The sequence below is a fragment of the Haliotis cracherodii genome, unplaced genomic scaffold (genome assembly GCF_022045235.1).
Source record: "Haliotis cracherodii isolate W230 unplaced genomic scaffold, xgHalCrac1.p SCAF_18, whole genome shotgun sequence".
In the NCBI taxonomy this organism is placed as follows: Eukaryota; Metazoa; Mollusca; class Gastropoda; order Lepetellida; family Haliotidae; genus Haliotis; species Haliotis cracherodii.
This window is the reverse complement of record NW_027266273.1, coordinates 22992189-23013563: the sequence shown is the minus strand read 5'-3', so window position 1 is coordinate 23013563 and position 21375 is coordinate 22992189. Positions and strand designations below refer to the sequence as shown.

At 40.4% G+C, this 21375-nt stretch overlaps 1 protein-coding gene across 1 annotated transcript in view; it reads left to right on the top strand.

Annotated features, from left to right (window-relative positions):
- Positions 1–435: 435 nt before the first annotated feature.
- Positions 436–21375, top strand: part of LOC139465897 (aquaporin AQPAe.a-like) — a 31886-nt gene continuing 10946 nt past the window's right edge. Inside the window, exons 1-3 of the mRNA XM_071247884.1 lie at positions 436–606; positions 16050–16574; positions 20824–21094. Of these exons, the coding sequence (XP_071103985.1) occupies positions 16246–16574; positions 20824–21094 (600 nt within the window). The 5' untranslated portion in view covers positions 436–606; positions 16050–16245. The remainder of the gene's footprint in view (positions 607–16049; positions 16575–20823; positions 21095–21375) is intronic.

The following is a 21375-nucleotide window of genomic DNA, read 5'->3' as shown; positions in this document are numbered from 1 at the left end:
TATATATTCGTAGAACTATTTTTCTTTGCGTAACCGAGTATGAGTAGGGAAACGTATGTAACCGAGAGCCGACAAATACCGACAAAGAAACATTGTTGCAGTGTTCTTCGGCGAAACCACAGGACTTCAAACTTAAGCAAACATTGTTACGATATTATTCAGCCAGTAAACTACAAATTATGAAATTATGAGATTTGAATGTCAGTTTGGATGGGTTCATCGAAGTGTGAACCATCTAAAAGCGCAGTTTAAATTGTGTGAACCTCCGAGCTTGCGAAGACAACACAAGTGAAAACACATAAAATTGCTGGCTGTATTGCCGCGGGTCATTCAGTCATGAAATATGTACATGAATCACATATGACGTCAAGACACACGTAGTTTAAAAGGCCCATTATATCTTTGGGCTGCCTTTCTAGCCGGTGTATGTTTCGCTTAAGCTTTTACTGAGCAAATACGTAAGATTCAACTAAACCCTGTAATAAGAAGACTAGGTTATTTGCATACGGGAGTGGCGAGCATTAGCGCTATTTCACTAGTGTAACTTGGGTACTCGCGACCAGTGCTATACCCGTTCACATCTATAGGATATCTACAGATATTCAGGTATGTTGAGAATAACTATTTCGATACGGAGGGCGTATTTCCTAATTATTCACATCAGTCAATGTTAAAAAAATCTTTTTCTGATGAATGCTGATTTTCACAATTACCTCAGTGGTTTCAAATTAATTCCCTTTATAACAAATGGGAGATTTAAACTCGTTTTAATTTTGCGTTAATCATTTGGTATATTTCTCATTCGTTAAAGCTGAGTGTTGATGTATGTCCTTGGTGATTTTATATTGGAGTACATATTACTTGAGATACTATACAAACCTACACGGGCACAATACGAACGCAACCTTTGCCTGGAGGTCGGGTTACCAGGATGTAAACATTCAAGTCATATCGTGTAGCATTTACCCGTAAAACATTGATGGGTACCCATCTACTTCACTGACTGATGCATGTCATCGTATCCCAAATGCTGTGGGTGGATGCTCATGATGTCAATCATCGGATTATCTGGTACTTGATTATGTACATACCACCGTCATATAGCTGGAACATTGCTGAGTGCGGCGTAAAACAACAAACAAACAAAAGTCAAATGATATCGACGACAACATCAACGTTAAACATATTGCGTTATAATACAGTTAACTACATTTATAAAAAACACGCTTATAAAGAAGTGACCAATATAACGAACTTAACGAACGTTTTTCAGTCCCGGCCATTTGCTGTATACATGCTGTATATATGCTTTTAACGAACTACGGTTATTACGAAATAATAATAATAGTCCCTTTGAGTTCGGTATAACCGTAGTTTACTGTGATCAGGCTACAATTCATATCTATTCATCTCAATGGGCTGATATTATACATATTATTATACATATACAGTAAACTACGGTTATAACGAACACGCTTATAACGAACTGACGGATATAACGAACTTACTTTTTGGTCCCGACGACTTGCTGTTGTTATGCTGAATATGTGCTTATAACGAACTACGGTTATAACGAACTAAAATTAGTAGTCCATTTGAGTTCGTTATAACCGTAGTTTACTGTAATCGAAGATTCAGTTCTAACCTTAGAATAGGTGTAATATGACAAGACTTGTCCACGTTTGTAGCAATTATCATCCCATTACACCGAATATCATAATCAAGTTTATAAAATTATTATCACCCAATAAAATTGCATCACGTTGTGTCATAGTTTGTCCAACAAATATATCTACAATATCCAACATTAAAACGAATTGCATATGTCTTTCACATACATTAATCTTTACTTGCTTCAGAAAGCTTACTGATATCGTGTGATACCTTCAATCATTGAACTTTAAGTGCGCAACCCGAGGTGTACTAACTGTGACATATCAATGTGGTTGCATTGTGTGCACATATTATCTCTGGGCCCAGTCAGTCTATTCCCTATATATCTAGCCCCATGTCTGGCTAGTATGTCAGCGGAGCGCACTCGTTGCGTCTCGTATACATGTCAAATTTCAAAAATAGCATATCACGTGATCAGATGAAACAGACCACGCAGAACACCACCACAAGGACAGTCTGGGGCCGAGTACACACACACTTAACTATAATATCAGTCCTGAGCCGAGTACAGGCCCACTTAAGTATAATATCAGTCCAGAGCCGAGTTCACGCACACTTAACTATAATATCAGTCTGGAGCCAAATAGACACACTTTTAACTATAATATCAGTCCTGTGCCGAGTACACACATATTTAACTATAATATCAGTCAGGAGCCGAGTACACACACACTTAACTATAATATCAGTCTGGAGCCGAGTACACACACACTTAACTATAATATCAGTCCTGAGCCGAGTACAGGCCCACTTAACTATAATATCAGTCAGGAGCCGAGTACACACACACTTAACTATAATATCAGTCTGGAGCCGAGTACAGACACACTTAACTATAATATCAGTCCTGTGCCGAGTACACACATATTTAACTATAATATCAGCCTGGAGCCGAGTGCACACACACTGAACTATAATATCAGTCCAGAGCCGAGTACACACACACTTAACTATAATATCAGTCTGGAGCCGAGTACACACACACTTAACTATAATATCAGTCTGGGGCCGAGTGCACACATACCTAACTATAATATCAGTCTGGAGCCGAGTATAGACACACTTAACTATAATATCAGTCCTGTGCCGAGTACACACATATATTTAACTATAATATCAGCCTGGAGCCGAGTACACACACACTTAACTATAATATCAGTCTGGAGCCGAGTACACACACACTTAACTATAATATCAGTCTGGAGCCGAGTACACACACACTTAACTATAGTATCAGTCTGGAGCCGAGTACACACACACTTAACTATAATATCAGTCTGGGGCCGAGTGCACACATACATAACTATAATATCAGTCTGGAGCCGAGTACACACACACTTAACTATAATATCAGTCTCGGGCCGAGTGCACACATACCTAACTATAATATCAGTCTGGAGCCGAGTATAGACACACTTAACTATAATATCAGTCCAGAGCCGTGTACAGACACACTTAACTATTATATCAGTCTGGAGCCGTGTACAGACACACTTAACTATAATATCAGTCCGGAGCCGTGTACAGACACACTTAACTATAATATAAGTCCGGAGCCGTGTACAGACACACTTAACTATGATATCAGTCTGGAGCCGAGTACAGACACACTTAACTATAATATCAGTCCAGAGCCGTGTATAGACACACGTAACTATTATATCAGTCTGGAGCCGTGTACAGACACACTTAACTATAATATCAGTCTAGAGCCGAGTACAGACACACTTAACTATAATATCAGTCCAGAGCCGTGTACAGACACACTTAACTATTATATCAGTCTGGAGCCGTGTACAGACACACTTAACTATAATATCAGTCCGGAGCCATGTACAGACACACTTAACTATAATATCAGTCCGGAGCCGTGTACAGACACACTTAAGTATAATATAAGTCCGGAGCCGTGTACAGACACACTTAACTATGATATCAGTCTGGAGCCAAGTACAGACACACTTAACTATAATATCAGTCCAGAGCCGTGTATAGACACACGTAACTATTATATCAGTCTGGAGCCGTGTACAGACACACTTAACTATAATATCAGTCTAGAGCCGAGTACAGACACACTTAACTATAATATCAGTCCAGAGCCGTGTACAGACACGCTTAACTATTATATCAGTCTGGAGCCGTGTACAGACACACTTAACTATAATATAAGTCCGGAGCCGTGTAGAGACACACTTAACTATAATATCAGTCCGGAGCCGTGTACAGACACACTTAAATGTATATTTTCAGCCCGAGTCAGTCAGGAGTTGCGTACACCCATGCTTAGCTATAAGATCAACTTCTATATTATGAGGAACACAAGGTGACTTAACTATTATTTGTTCGCTTCCGTTGTTAAGTTACCTTTTGTTATCTTATTACTTTTGTTGTCCTTACATGTACATATATGCTCTCTGCCTCATAGCATTCATTCACCTGGCGAAGGAAGTATATACGCTGTGTTCCTCATAATAAAGGAGTTGACATCCATTAATGCTCTTCCTTACCAAGGACAGTGTTTGTTATATTCAAGTCGTATTTAGAGGTGTAATATAAATCGGAGGATTAACTTTACATTATTTTATAAAATACAGCAGACTTCGGTTAAAACGAACACGTTTATAACGAACTGACAGAAATAACGAACTTACTTTTTGGTCCCGGCTATTTGCTGTAGTTATGCTGTATATATGCTTATAACGAACTACGGTTATAACGAACTAAAATTAGTAGTCCCTTTGAGTACGTTATAACCGTAGTTTACTGCAGATATTGCGATGTGTTTCTCCTACTCGACGAGCTTTGTTTCCTAAACGTATGAATTCTCATTCCCACTCCAGTGATGAGTGAGTCCTCCTTACATGTTTCCCCAGTGACATGAACACGTCTACGCTCCCCACCCCCCCCCCCCCACCCCCCCCCCCCCCCCCCCCCCCACCCCCAGGCCGTGTAAACAGGCACTGTGAGTGATGTCGTACACCAATCTGCAGGAGTGTTCATGAGTTGTATTTTAATACAGTAGAGAATAATACTACGACATATGTCATAGGGCTGTTCACTCACTCACTATGAAAACCGCGCACTGCTAATACCGTTGTTGTTATTGCTTTAAGTGTTGAAAAGGTCGCCTTCTGTCTCAGCAATTTCGGCTGACCTGTCCCTCTTTGGGACTACTGTATGTGAGTAGGGCACACATATATATTGCGAGTGTTGATAGGATTTCTATTTTTGTATACATGTATTAATATGATTTCATGTTTATCTTTGGCTGCTCTGTTTAAATACGTTCGAGCAGCTGTCCATCTCTCAGAACTAGGGTTAGTGTGGCATTCGCTGCTGCATCTCTTGGCTCTAGGAAATCAACGACAGATAATACCGCTCTTTATGTACTGCCCTTGATCCACTATATACATAGCTTATCCTTCTCTCTATACACTGCTTATACTGATCTATATACATAGCTTATCCTTCTCTCTATACACTGCTTATACTGATCTATATACATAGCTTATCCTTCTCTCTATAAACTGCTTATACTGATCTCTATACATAGCTCATCCTTCTCTCTATACACTGCTTATACTGCTCTATATACATAGTTTATCCTTCTCTCTATACACTGCTTATACTGATCTCTATACACTGCTTATACTGATCTCTATACACTGCTTATACTGATCTCTATACGCTGTTGATACTGTTCTTTATGCACTGCTTATACTGATCTCTATACACTGCTTATACTGATCTCTATACACTGCTTATACTGCTCTCTATACACTGTTGATACTGCTCTCTATACACTGCTTATACTGATCTATATACATAGCTTATCCTTCTCTCTATACACTGCTTATACTGATCTATATACATAGCTTATCCTTCTCTCTATAAACTGCTTATACTGATCTCTATACATAGCTCATCCTTCTCTCTATACACTGCTTATACTGCTCTATATACATAGTTTATCCTTCTCTCTATACACTGCTTATACTGATCTCTATACACTGCTTATACTGATCTCTATACACTGCTTATACTGATCTCTATACGCTGTTGATACTGTTCTTTATGCACTGCTTATACTGATCTCTATACACTGCTTATACTGATCTCTATACACTGCTTATACTGCTCTCTATACACTGTTGATACTGCTCTTTATGCACTGCTTATACTGATCTCTATACACTGCTTATACTGATCTCTATACACTGCTTATACTGCTCTCTATACGCTGTTGATACTGTTCTTTATGCACTGCTTATACTGATCGCTATACGATGCTTATACTGATCTCTATACATTGCTTATACTGCTCTCTATACACTGTTTATACTGATCTCTATACACTGTTTATACTGATCTCTATACACTGCTTATACTGATCTCTATACACTGTTTATACTGATCTCTATACACTGCTTATACTGCTCTCTATACACTGTTTATACTGATCTCTATACACTGTTTATACTGATCTCTATACACTGCTTATGCTGATCTCTATACACTGTTTATACTAATCTCTATACACTGCTTATACTGCTCTCTATACACTGTTTATACTGATCTCTATACACTGCCTATACTGATCTCTATACACTGTTTATACTGATCCCCATACACTGCTTATACTGATCTATATACACTGTATATACTGATCTCTATACACTGCTTATACTGCTCTCTATACATTGTTGATACTGCTCTTTATGTACTGCTTATACTGATCGCTATACGATGCTTATACTGATCTCTATGCACTGTTTATACTGCTCTCTATACACTGTTGATACTGCTCTTTATGCACTGCTTATACTGATCCCTATACACTGCCTATACTGCTCTATTCACTGTTGATACTGCTCTTCATGCACTGCTTATACTGATCTCTACACACTGCTTATACTGATCTCTATACGCTGTTTATACTGCTCTTTATACACTGCTTATACTGCTCTATATACATAGCTTATACTGCTCTCTATACACTGCCTATACTGTTCTATTCACTGTTGATACTGCTCTTTATACACTGCTTATACTACTCTTTATACACTGCTTATACTACTCTTTATACACTGCGTATACCGCTCTATTCACTGTTTATACTGCTCTCTATACACCGCTTATACTGATCTCTATATACTGTTTATACTGCTCTCTATACACTGATCTCTATTCACTGCTTATACTGCTCTTAAAACACTGATCTCTATTCACTGCTTATACTGCTCTCTATACATCGCTTATACTGCTCTAAAACATAGCTTATTCTTGTCTCAAGATAGCAACTGATAGAGGTCAATACAAAGATTTTCCCGACCTCTGTAAACATTAATGTTTACTTATAATACAAAAAATACCATAAAAGATGACTATTTGTTCCCTAACACCTTCGAAATAAGCATGTCATCATTTTTATGTTTAAACACTATCAAGTATCATATCCTTTTGAACTCTCGACCACAACGGAGGTAACAATGATTTAACAGTTGCAATCTTGCGATAGAGGCGACTGTACTAGTCGTAAGAGGCGACTAACGGGATCGGGTGGTCAGGCTCGCTGACTTGGTCGATGCATGTCATCGTATCCCAATTTCGAGGGTCGATGCTCATGATATCAGTTACTGGGTTGTCTGCTCCAGACTCGATTATATGACCGCCGTCATATAGCTGGAATATTGCTGAGTGGGGCGTTAAACAACAACGAAAACAAAGCAATTACATCTGTGATTGTACGAACGTTTCAGTCACTTTTAAATGCCCATTCCTGTTGACAACTGAGAGTAATATATACACACATTCATACACTGACACACGAAAGTGTTCATATATATCAGTACTTTTAAACAAATCCTGGCAGGTGAATATTAACTCGGTCTTACTACCTCGCCAGACAGGAGCACCTCTTCTGCTGGACTAACAGTCCTGAACACGGCAAACAATACCTTGCTACGAAGGGCATTCAACTTGGCGGTATTTACACACCCTGACTGACATTTGTTTCATCTCCGGCCATGTGAATACCTTATATCAACTGACCGCGTTGTTGACCTCCGTTACTGTATATATTACATACAAGCAATAACCACCACCCGCCATTGTTGGACAATGGTGAGGTTCATCGAGTGACAACATTTGTTTCTTTAAATCTCTGACAAACTCTTGTGTACATTTTACACCGAATTATTAGACACGCAATAACTTGCTATATGACATACCACATACGAAGAGATATAACACACAATGTTTTACACAATGTGACATGCCAAGTGCCGTTGGTATTTTTGCTGTGACACACCATGCATACACCCAGTGATTATAAACTATTAAACAAATTAGGGACCGCCCGAATCTTTCAAATTTCGAAAGTTAGTATTTCATGGCATGATAGATCCTTTATAGTAATATGAAAGAATCTAGGGGTCCTTAAGCTTTTCAGTTGCATATATACGCACCTTCTGATACACCGTACACACACTTTCTGATACACCATACACACACCATCCGATACACCATAAACACACCATTTGATAATCATGTACGCACAACCCGATACACTATACACACTCTTTCTGATACACTATACACACACCATCCGTTACACTATACACACACTTTCTGATACACCATACACACACCATCCGTTACACTATACACACACTTTCTGATACACTATACACACACCATCCGTTACACTATACACACACTTTCTGATACACTATAGACACACCATCCGATACACCATACACACACTTTCTGATACACTATACACACACCATCCGATACACTATACACACACTTTCTGATACACTATACACACACCATCCGTTACACTATACACACACTTTCTGATACACTATACACACACCATCCGTTACACTATACACACACTTTCTGATACACCATACACACACCATCCGTTACACTATACACACACTTTCTGATACATTATACACACACCATCCGTTACACTATACACACACTTTCTAATACACTATACACACACCATCCGATACACTCTACACACACCATCTGATACACTATACACACACTTTCTGATACACTATACACACACAACCCGATACACTATACACACACTTTCTGATACACTATACACACACCATCCGTTACACTATACACACACTTTCTGATACACTATACACACACCATCCGATACACTATACACACACTTTCTGATACACTATACACACACCATCCGATACGCTATACACACACTTTCTGATACACTATACACACACCATCCGATACACTATACACACATCATCCGATATACCGTACACACGCCATCCGATGCACTATACACACACTTTCTGATATACCATACACACTATCTGATACACCGTACACACACCATCCGATACACTATACACACACCATCTGATACACCGTACACACACCATCTGATACAACGTACACACACCATCCGATACACTATACACACACTTTCTGATACACTATATACACACCATCCGTTACACCATACACACACTTTCTGATACACCATACACACACCATCCGTTACACTATACACACACTTTCTGATACACCATACATACACCATCCGTTACACTATACACACACTTTCTGATACACTATACACACACCATCCGATACACTATACACACACTTTCTGATACACCATACACACACCATCCGTTACACTATACACACACTTTCTGATACACCATACACACACAATCCGTTACACTATACACACACTTTCTGATACACCATACATACACCATCCGTTACACTATACACACACTTTCTGATACACCATACATACACCATCCGTTACACTATACACACACTTTCTGATACACCATACACACACCATCCGTTACACTATACACACACTTTCTGATACACTATACACACACCATCCGTTACACTATACACACACTTTCTGATACACCATACACACACCATCCGTTACACTATACACACACTTTCTGATACACTATACACACACCATCCGATACACTATACACGCACCGTACATAAAAGATGTAAATGACCATACACACACCATACACACACCATGCGATACGCAGTACACACACCATCCGATACACCATACACACACCGTACACAAAACATGTGAAACGCGATTACACACACCATCTGATACACAATACATACACCATCCAATACACAGTACACACACCATCCGTTACACTATACACACACTTTCTGATACACTATACACACACCATCCGTTACACTATACACACACTTTCTGATACACCATACACACACTATCCGTTACACTATACACACACTTTCTGATACACTATACACACACCATCCGTTACACTATACACACACTTTCAAATACACTATACACACACCATCCGATACACTATACAGACACCATCTGATACACTATACACACACTTTCTGATACACTATACACACACAACCCGATACACTATACACACACTTTCTGATACACTATACACACACCATCCGTTACACTATACACACACTTTCTGATACACTATACACACACCATCCGATACACTATACACACACCATCCGATACACTATACACACACCATCCGATACGCTATACACATACTTTCCGATACACTATACACACACCATCCGATACACTATACACACATCATCCGATATACCGTACACACACCATCCGATGCACTATACACACACTTTCTGATATACCATACACACTATCTGATACACCGTACACACACCATCCGATACACTATACACACACCATCTGATACACCGTACACACACCATCCGATACACTATACACACACTTTCTGATACACTATACACACACCATCCGTTACACTAAACACACACTTTCTGATACAATATACACACACCATCCGTTACACTATACACACACTTTCTGATACACTATACACACACCATCCGTTACACTATACACACACTTTCTGATACACCGTACACACACCATCCGTTACACTATACACACACTTTCTGATACACTATACACACACCATCCGTTACACTATACACACACTTTCTGATACACTATACACACACCATCCGATACACTATACACGCACCGTACATAAAAGATGTAAATGACCATACACACACCATACATACACCATGCGATACGCAGTACACACACCATCTGATACACCATACACACACCGTACACAAAACATGTGAAACGCGATTACACACACCATCTGATACACAATACATACACCATCCAATACACAGTACACACACCATCTGATACACCATACATACACTATCCGATACACATTACACACACCATCTGATACACCATACACGCACCGTGTACAAAACATGTAAAACACAATACACACACCATCTGATACACCATACACGCACCGTACACAAAACATGTAAAATACCATACACACACCATACACACACCGTACACACAACGCCATACACACACACCATCTGATACACCATACACGCACCGTACATAAAACATGTCAAACACCATACACACACAATCTGATACACCATACACACACCGTACACAAAACATGTGAAACGCCATACACACACACCATCTGATACACCATACACGCACCGAACACAAAACATGTAAAACACCATACACACACCATCTGATACACCATACATAACACCATCCGATACACATTACACACACAATCTGACACACTATATACGCACCGTACACAAAACTTGTGATACACCATACATACCCCATCCGATACACAGTACACACACCATCTGATACACCATACACACACCGTACACAAAACATGTGAAACGCCATACACACACACCATCTGATACACCATACACACACCGTACACAAAACATATTAAACGCCATACACACACACCATCTGATACGCCATACACGCACCGAACACAAAACATGTGAAACGCCATACACACACCATCTGATACACCATACACACACCGTACACAAAACATGTAAAACACCATGCACACACCATCTGATACACCATACACGCACCGAACACAAAACATGTAAAACGCCATACACACACCATCTGATACTCTATATACGCACCGTACACAAAACCTGTGAAACGCCATACACAGACCATCTGATACACCATACACACACCGTTCACAAAACATGTGAACCACCATACACACAACATCCGATACACAGTACACACACCATCTGATACACCATACACGCACCGAACACAAAACATGTAAAACACCATACACACACCATCTGATACACCATACACACACCGTACACAAAACATGTGAAACGCCCTACACACACACCATCTGATACACCATACACACACCGTACACAAAACATGTGAAATGCCACACACACACACCATCTGATACACCATACACGCACCGAACACAAAACATGTAAAACACCATACACACACCATCTGATACACCATACACACACCGTACTCAAAACATGTGAAACGCCATACACACACCATCTGATAGACCATACACACACCGTACACAAAACATGTAAAACACCATACACACACACCATCTGATACACCATACACACACCGTACACATAACATGTGAAACGCCATACACACACCATCTGATACACCATACACACACCATCTCATACACCATACACACACTATCCGATGCACATTACACACACCGTACACAAAACATGTAAAACACCATACACACACCATCTGATACACCATACACACACCGTACACAAAACATGTGAAACGCCATACACACACCATCTGATACACCATACACACACCGTACACAAAACATGTGAAACGCCATACACACACACCATCTGATGCACCACATACGCACCGTGCACCAACTCCACAGAATGTGCCTACTGTTGTGTCATGACCGTAGGCCATGCGGTAGAAGAAAACACTGCCCCACAATAATAGACTTAGGGCCTACTTGACTATTCGCCCTAAGTGATACCACTATTGTATTTAAACCGTTGTAAGAGTGGCAGCCACAGGCAGTGTGTGCAAGCAGTTGTTGGATACGTCATATTACGTAGGACTTAGAATAATTTGAATGTATTCGGTAAAGCATACTGCCTGTTTTGGAACAGGAATTAAGAGTTAAACCGCCAGGGGAATGACTTTTGAGCAATATTGTGGATTTGGTAAATGTTGGTATAATCATGTCGTAACGGAGGTGTCTGTACTGCGTTCGGTTGCCACATGTGGTACTAAACATCCTTCTAAACATCTTCTAGGTGTGTCGCTAATGTACCTTGACTCATACACCAAATACCAATAACATCCCCGACATGACACGACCCAATATCAGCACTTACCTTTACAACAAAGCTAGACATGGTTATTCAAGACAAGTTTTATTCAGTATAGAGGCCAGTGGCCCAAAATACAGATTTAAAGGTTTCATTTCTTAGCGCTATTTTTCATCCATACACACACACATATACATACATACATACATACATACATACATACATACATACATATATACATACATACATACATACATACATACATACATACATACATATACACACACATACACACATACCGTATGTAGCATTCTTGGAAAATAGGTAACTATGTTAAGTGGTATTGAACATATTTCTTATTTTTGCACATTGAATAGGTATAAACAGAGATCACTTATTGTTTGTGTATTTTGAGTGTTCATAATATTTATGAATATGTTTACTGCACTGTCATTTCTGATGTATTTACTGATATACTTTTTTCTAATATAGGTATATGCATCACATACAAGTAAAACATGAATCTCGTCTTCTAAGTACAGTTTGTCATTTAGCCTACAATGAGGGCATAGTCTTAAATGGTATGGTATATTAGTGTATCTTCCTGTTTCTGTCATAAGTCTAAAATTGCCACACCAAATCTTGTGAAATAGATTCTCAAATGTAAAGGAATAGCAATGCATAAGTATGTTTCCACATGTAAAAGTGTTTTATACAACACATAGTTAGCACATTTATGAGAAGAGTGCAGTGTAGAATATCAGTTTTGTTTAACATTATCAAGAAGTCTTATTTTAAATAATCTGATAAAACAGTTAATATTTCCAACATCCTGGCTAATCCATACAAAACAAAACCCAAATTGAAAAAGAATATGTTTGATATGTGTAACCCATGTGACTCTGCCAGCATCATCAAGAGACTTTAACATTAAATAACATTGATGAGGTAGCCTAGGCCTATTTCTTTCTAGAGTGATTAGTCTACACCAGTACTTAACTGGCCGTGACACGTATGTCAGCTGAAGTGGAGCTCTACCACATTCACCCAGTACCATACTATTGCATGTACTTTTACCAACTTTCAGGAAATATTTGCACATTATCATCTGGACATTTTCAGTAGTTTTACAATATGTTGTTCCCCAGATTTCTGACCCATAGCACAATATTGGTGTAACCATTGCATCAAAAATCCTGAAAAGATGAGTACAATTACTATTACCTACTCTCTTTTGATACCTGTATATTGCCATTATGGCTTTATTTGCTTGTGATGCAAGGCAGGACTGTGCTTTAGTCTAAACTAGTCTGGGTGTAAATACTATACCTAAATATTCATTGCATTATGAAACAAAAAATATGTTATAAAACAGGCATGACATGAATAATAATGTAGATAATCTAACTCGACATTGAATGTTACCATTATAACTTTTGAATCACGTTTCTCGACATTGCAAAATGTCTGATTTCATTTTGAAACCTCAGGCAACAAAGAATATGAAATATTTTATTAAAACTAAAAAAATATACTCTGAATGTATGAGCGGCGCTTAAGTTTTCTCGGCCGTCAACGTAAACTAGTACCATGAGGTGACTTCAGCCGGAGTCATTGCCTCGCAACGTACAGACTAGTCACTTAAAGGGGTAATTTATTGTCAAATATCGCAGTCATGTCAATATTCAGAAAAAAACAGATTTACTAAAGGCTTATTCAGCTTTGGTTGTTGTCCAATACCAGTCATCAGGTGCAGGTTGATATGACCTTTCTACTCCCCCCCTCCCTAGTCCCCATCCCCCCACCCCCCCACCCCCACCACAGTGTGAGTGGAGGGAATACAAACACGGGCTTTTGAGAAGCTAGTACACTCTCTACAACGCTACCATCACACTTCTGTATTTACGTCACAGTTACGGCAAATAAATCAAATAATTGCAAGTTTTCATTCAGAGGGGACATTAAAGCAAAAAAGTTACTCCATGCGAGTACACAATTGTCACGATTCATGTATTGACATGATTGAGTGTGTAGGTGAGCGAGTGTTATAATTAGCCCCGCGTGAGCCATCTAACACTTGTGTTAGGTATGCAATACATGTAGCTAACCGTTGAGATGAAATTATTTTTTTTATGTGCTGGTAAGTGTGCTCACGGACGTATATACGTCTGTGGTGTGCTTAATATTTTATGTATTTTTAAGTCTCATCCGAGATGTGGCGTTTTTGCCGATGAAGAGAGTCTGGGCTGTGATAAGACGTTTTTACTGATGACGAGAGTATGGCGTAAGACAACGTTATTACTCATGACATGACACGGCCAGCGATATGACGTTATTGCCGATGACATTACTATAGCGTTACTGAAGAGAGTGGCGTGAGCTATGGTGTTATTACTGATGACAAGAATATAACATGCATTTGAAGCGTACTGTCATTAGTAGACCAACATATGCAACAGGTGCACTTGAAGTAGGCATGTGCACGTATACACATAGGATGGTATATGCAGATACACGTACTTAGAGGTGGGTATGCGAGTATATACCACGTACACATTACGGTGGATATACATGTATACATACAAGTGGCTGCAGGTGTATATATATATATATATATACATGGACGCTCACAGGTACATGTATATAAGTACACATATGCAAAGGTGTATACATGTAGGTAGGTACTCCATGTATACATCTCTGTGGCGATTTTGTTAAAACCAAACGGACAGGTAACGTTTCTGCTTGGCTTGGGACTGTTGAACACTGTGGATATCTCGTCCTTCACTAGTGCGATCATCTGTCTGTCTCTCCCCGCCCCTTCCAGCGTTTGTAGCTGCTCCCCACATAACAAGCAGAGCGGCAGTCAGGCAGAACTGACGGCGTTAATCTGATTGGCAGCGCGGAACCAGGTAGGTCCGGTTAGGTGGTGGACGTCATGCAATATATCGTTACTACTGATGTTTATTCACACATAAACCGTCCAATAGGGTGTTAGATTTTCACACTGTATATAGTTAAAAAATAAGATAGGCATGTACCTTTCTGTGGGCAATGGACTAGTCCCGATTTCACCCCTTTATAGCTCGTAGACTAGACCTATGTTTTTTCAGGTATTTGAAAAGAGGTTTCATGACCGTGTCACCACTGCACAGTTAGAATTGGCCGGACCGACACAGAGTGACAGACGCTAGAAGGGTACACGTGCTTCGGGGGAACTGGTCATAGACAAGTGTAACATCAAGTTTAAACATCAAGAGTAACATCAAGTGTAACATCAAACTCTGAACCTGACAGTGACATGCTCCAATGTCGTTGAACAGCCGAGCTGAATCGCAGTCAGGAATCGGTTGTGCCTTGAAAAAGATTATGGCGGAAGAAATCGATGACTTGAAAAAGCCATTGTTTTGGCGTGCTGTGTTCGCGGAGTTTCTTGGCTGTTTCTTGCTGATTGTTTTCGGTGTAGGAGCGGGTCTTCATGTGGAGGGAACACATGGGCACAGCAGCGTGCATAACATCCTCACTGCAGGATTCTTCATCGCCGTCATCATCTCTGCCCTCGCCAACGTCAGCGGTGCCCACGTCAACCCCGCTCTCAGCCTCGCATTCGCCGTCACAAGGGAAATAAGCTTCGCACGGTGAGTACAATATTGAATGTTACCAAACGCATTAACGCCGAGTCGCTGAGACATAATCTGACCATGGTCCAAAGCGCCATTAAACTAAACTCGTACACTCAGTAAGTAAAAATATGTGCAGCAGTCAAGCTTGTCCATGGTGATGTTCTGTACCGTGAAACACGATGTTACGACGATAGGCGGGTCTGTTTTCAGAGAGAAGAATAAGGCCGTATATTAAATAGGGTATGCTGTTTCCTTCATTGACACACAGGAAGGGAGCGTTGTTGTCAAGACATGCGTGTTTGAATGGTTATTGTAGAGACTTGCGTGCTTGAGCGCTAATGGTGGAGGCATACGCATTCGGTGATTTGTTGAGAGGGATTTGTTTATTGTAGGGACATATATGTATATAGTTTAAGATTTCCTAATCGAGATATACATGTTTGGGGGTTTGTCGGGATATGAATATTTGAAGTGAGGTAAGGTGAAATGGGGTTTAACGTCGCGTCCAAGATTTTTGCACTTATATAATAACCAAAGTGTGTGTGTGTGTGTGTGTGTGCGTGCGTGCGTGCGTGTGCGCGTGCACGTGCGTGTGTGTGTGTGTGTGATTCATTGTGCTAGCCCACTGAGATGCCATTCCGCAGTTTAACATGAATACCCCAGTCAGACACAGTATACTCCGAGCCGAACAGTCCTTGGTTTATCCCCTCAATGCCGAGCGTCAGACAGGGTAACAACAAGTACCATATTTTATCGTCTCCGGGCCACAGAGACGGTTATGAATATATGAGGGGTTGTTGAGACATACATGATTTAGGGCATGTTGTTAAGATATGCGACTTGAGGGGTGATTATCGAGATAATTATGCAGGAGCTGTTATTGTCAGGACATGTTAGAGTAACTGGTAGTTGTTAAATTATGCGTGACATGTTGTCGAGATTTACCAGTGCTGTGTGTCGAGTATATGTAAAATTTAATACATTTGAAAATTATTTTTTGCCGTGTTTATAGTTTATGTAATTAATTGTTGATGTGTACAGTGAACAACGTTTAGAGGTTTTCATTGAAACAAACCCATCAAGCATCATACATCACACACAGCATTGCCTTATGAGATTTAAGTAGGATCAGGCGTTAAGTTTCACACTGATCAATATGGTTGAGAAACAAAATGAAGTTTGTACTTTGGGTGCAGTATGTGAGTATTTGGGCGTTGGGAGGATAGCGTTTGAGATGTTATTTGTGATGCGATCGGTGATGGCAGGTGTGGCGATTGTGATGTGTAGGGTAGGGGTAGGCGTTGGTGTGTTTGAGTGAACGACGTCACCCATTGCTTATGACCTGACAACACAACAACGTAACCCGCTTCCTGAAATGGCAATGGTTAAGATAAAGAATAGACTGACCGAAACTCGAAATGACGGAAATGACAGAAGTCATCAGCCGATTCACCTGCGATAGATTATCAGTAATCCACAGTACAGTGATTGATATTATGAGCAACGATCCACGTCGCAGGAGCATGTTTAAATGCTACCAACCAATTCACCAAGCCTTACCACCCGATCCATTAAGACGCCTCTTACGACCAGCATAGTTTTCTGAGGACCAAATCCCCAATGTTTCCGTATCGTGTAAGTTATTCTCTGATATATATGGTCCATTATATTTTTGAAACAATTTAGAGATTGAGAGCATTCAAGGAACATTTCACAAATTCAACATCTAAGGGGTTGCCTATCCTTATTTTTTTCACAAATTTAAGAAGGTTAAAGATGAGAAATCCATGAGACTGTATGAGCCATGGTTGGGGCTGAAAATTTACATTCTTTTTCAAGCTGGAGCTGAATGCACCTATGTTATCATATTAACCTATACGAATCCAAACGTAGACATCAACAGTCCCAGCAGTTGGCGTTCATTGACTTGCTATTGTTGACCCATGACGAGGCCATACGAAGAACGTGACAAGCAGTGGAGATCCACAGGTAATCCTGTTCCCAAGCCCTCAGAGACAGTTCTTGTAAAGAATGAATAGATCGTGCCGGGTGTTGCCGAAGTGTGATCTGCGATCAATTGCCGTTGCTATCGTTGTGAGGTCTTGGGTCAGGAATGATATGAGCCCACGTTTGCTCGTCTGTGAAAGACTCGCTATAACTTTTGTAAACAACGGCGACAAGACGTTTTCCGTAATTCTGAAAATAATATAATCTCGATTGAAGGATTCCGACTCTGTGATAGTATATGCTTATACATCGTTATCAAATGGTAGTAGCAACACCTACCTACACAGAGCTCTGTTCCTTCGTATCCTAGTGGAATGCGAATTACTTATAGGACACACTTATGTATCCATTCAGCAAGTCTGTACGTTTAATACATGTAAATATTGGGCCTGTATATAATCCACACATGTAAACTTTGACCTCTATCACGCAGTATACTAGAGATATGGCAGCAGTTTCTTGCCAGAGCTAGTGTTATAGTTTGTGCGATAGTCAAATCACAGCATGATCAAGGTGAGAATGGAAGTACAATTGGACGACATGGTTGATGAATTGCGTTCGTGTTTACAAAATATCGGTCTTGTAAATGGCAGTATTTTGCTTGTTTGTTGTTTAACGCAGCACCAGCTATATGACGACAGTCTGTAAATAATCGAGTCTGGACCAGACACTCCAGTGATTGACATCATGAGCATCGATCCACGCAATTGGGATCGATGACATGCTTCAAACAAATCAGCGAGCCTGGCTTCCTGATCCCGTTAGTCGCCTCTTACGACAAGTATAGTCGCCTTTTACGGCAAGTATTGTCGCCTTTTACGGCAAGTATGGGTTGCTGAAGCCCATTTCTACCACGGATCGTCACGGGTCGTAAATGGCAGCAATAATTTTAGGAATGGCTTTTCAAACATGTTTCTCATTTACATTTACGTTTATACGTTCCCTTCGAGTCGACACGCACCCGACATCTCGCTGTGAGATCCTGGCATGTCTGACACATGTTCGACTAGACGGTAAACATATTCACACACTTACACACGCATCACAGGTAGTGAATGGCATCAGTCATGTCAACGCATGTGCCCCATTTCACGAAGCAGTCGTAAGTTTATGTTAAATTATGGGAGCTGCGACAATCGCAGCGTTATGGTCGCTTTCTGAAACGGATTCTTCTTTGCATTTAGAAGTTGGAGTACCAAGTAAGGATAAGAATTTATGGATGAACAACGTTTTTATCACAATAAGAGCTACGTTTCGGTGTAGGTTCTAACAATTGCTTGAAAACGGTGGTAGAACCTACACCGAAACGTAGCTCTTATTGTAATAAAGAAGTTGTTCATCCATAAATTCTTATCCTTACTTAAACGGATTCTTGACCGTTAAAGCTCATAAGCCATCAACGGAGTGAGTGAGTGAGTATGGTTTTACGCCGCTTTTAGCAATATTCCAGCAATATCACGTCGGGGGACACCGGAAATGGGTTTCACACATTGTACCCATGTCGGGAATCGAACCCGGGTCTTCTGCGTGACGAGCGAACGCTTTAACCACTAGGCTACCCGACCGCCCCTCATCAACGGAAGTCCCCGTACATATTCATTATATATATCACAGCACTTACAATAAACTATCTGAGCAGCATATTTTCAGCGTGTTTGCCGCACAATTTCAGCGTGTTTGTTCTTTACTGTTTATGTGTATCTACGCGTAATGGAATTACCATGCTCACAACCTGAAGCTTGCTTTGCAGAACAGCCTAACAACGTACAGCCACTCGCACACTTGAGTCATGGCCGTAAAGGACAACGTTAGCTTACATAAGGCCACTGTCCAATCAGTTAGTACAACTTATCCCTTCAGAGAACCCTCATATCGTTATCACATACTTCTTATTACTTATTAAATTATTCCAAGTAAAAACTATATTAGTGTTTTCCAGTGGTTAAATCTTTCTCTGGTCCAACCAATAATCTGTCGTAGATTACAAAAATGGGTACAATGTTTGAAGCAAGCTTTTGGTGTCCACGGGCGTGAAATTGCTGGAATATTGCTAAACGCGGCATAAAAACATACTCACTCACTCACTCTGGTGTTCCTCACCGTGATATTGATGACATATTGTTCATCCACTCGTTTTTTATACATATATACATAATGCGGATTTCGACAAGTTGTCCACAAACTCTGAAATATCTCAGTAATGCTTTCAGAAAATAATGTACAGTGCACATATGACGTCACTGACCACGTGTTGCAGGTTCTTCTTCTACTCTGTGGCTCAGTCCGCGGGGTCAGTGGCGGGGACGGCGCTCCTCAAGTTCATCACCCCCGCTAACATGCACGGCAACCTCGGGCTGCTGCAGCCGGGGAAGTACGTCAGTTCGGAGCAGGCTCTGGTGGTGGAGATCATCATCAGCTTCTTCCTGGTGTTCGTCATCTTCTCCCTCGTCGACAAGGGCAGGAAGGACGTCGGTGGCTCCGTCCCCTTCATCATCGGCCTCTCCGTCTGCGTCAACGTTTTCTTCTCCGTGAGTACATCGCACAAACAGATACACGGCCTTGAAGCACCATTTTGTGAAAAAAAATTACGTGGTGATATGTTTCTCAAATATTTAATCTCATTAAAATCGGATATGCTCGATACCGATGCACGTAGATCTAAGGACGTCCGGTTACAGGTCACGTCAGAACGACCTTACGGGAACTTTGACCGACCAATAAAATGACTACCAAGGTGTGGATATTAGCCAATCAGAAAGTTTCAAACTGGCGACTTTCATTCCAGACGACCCTTTGAACAATATCAATT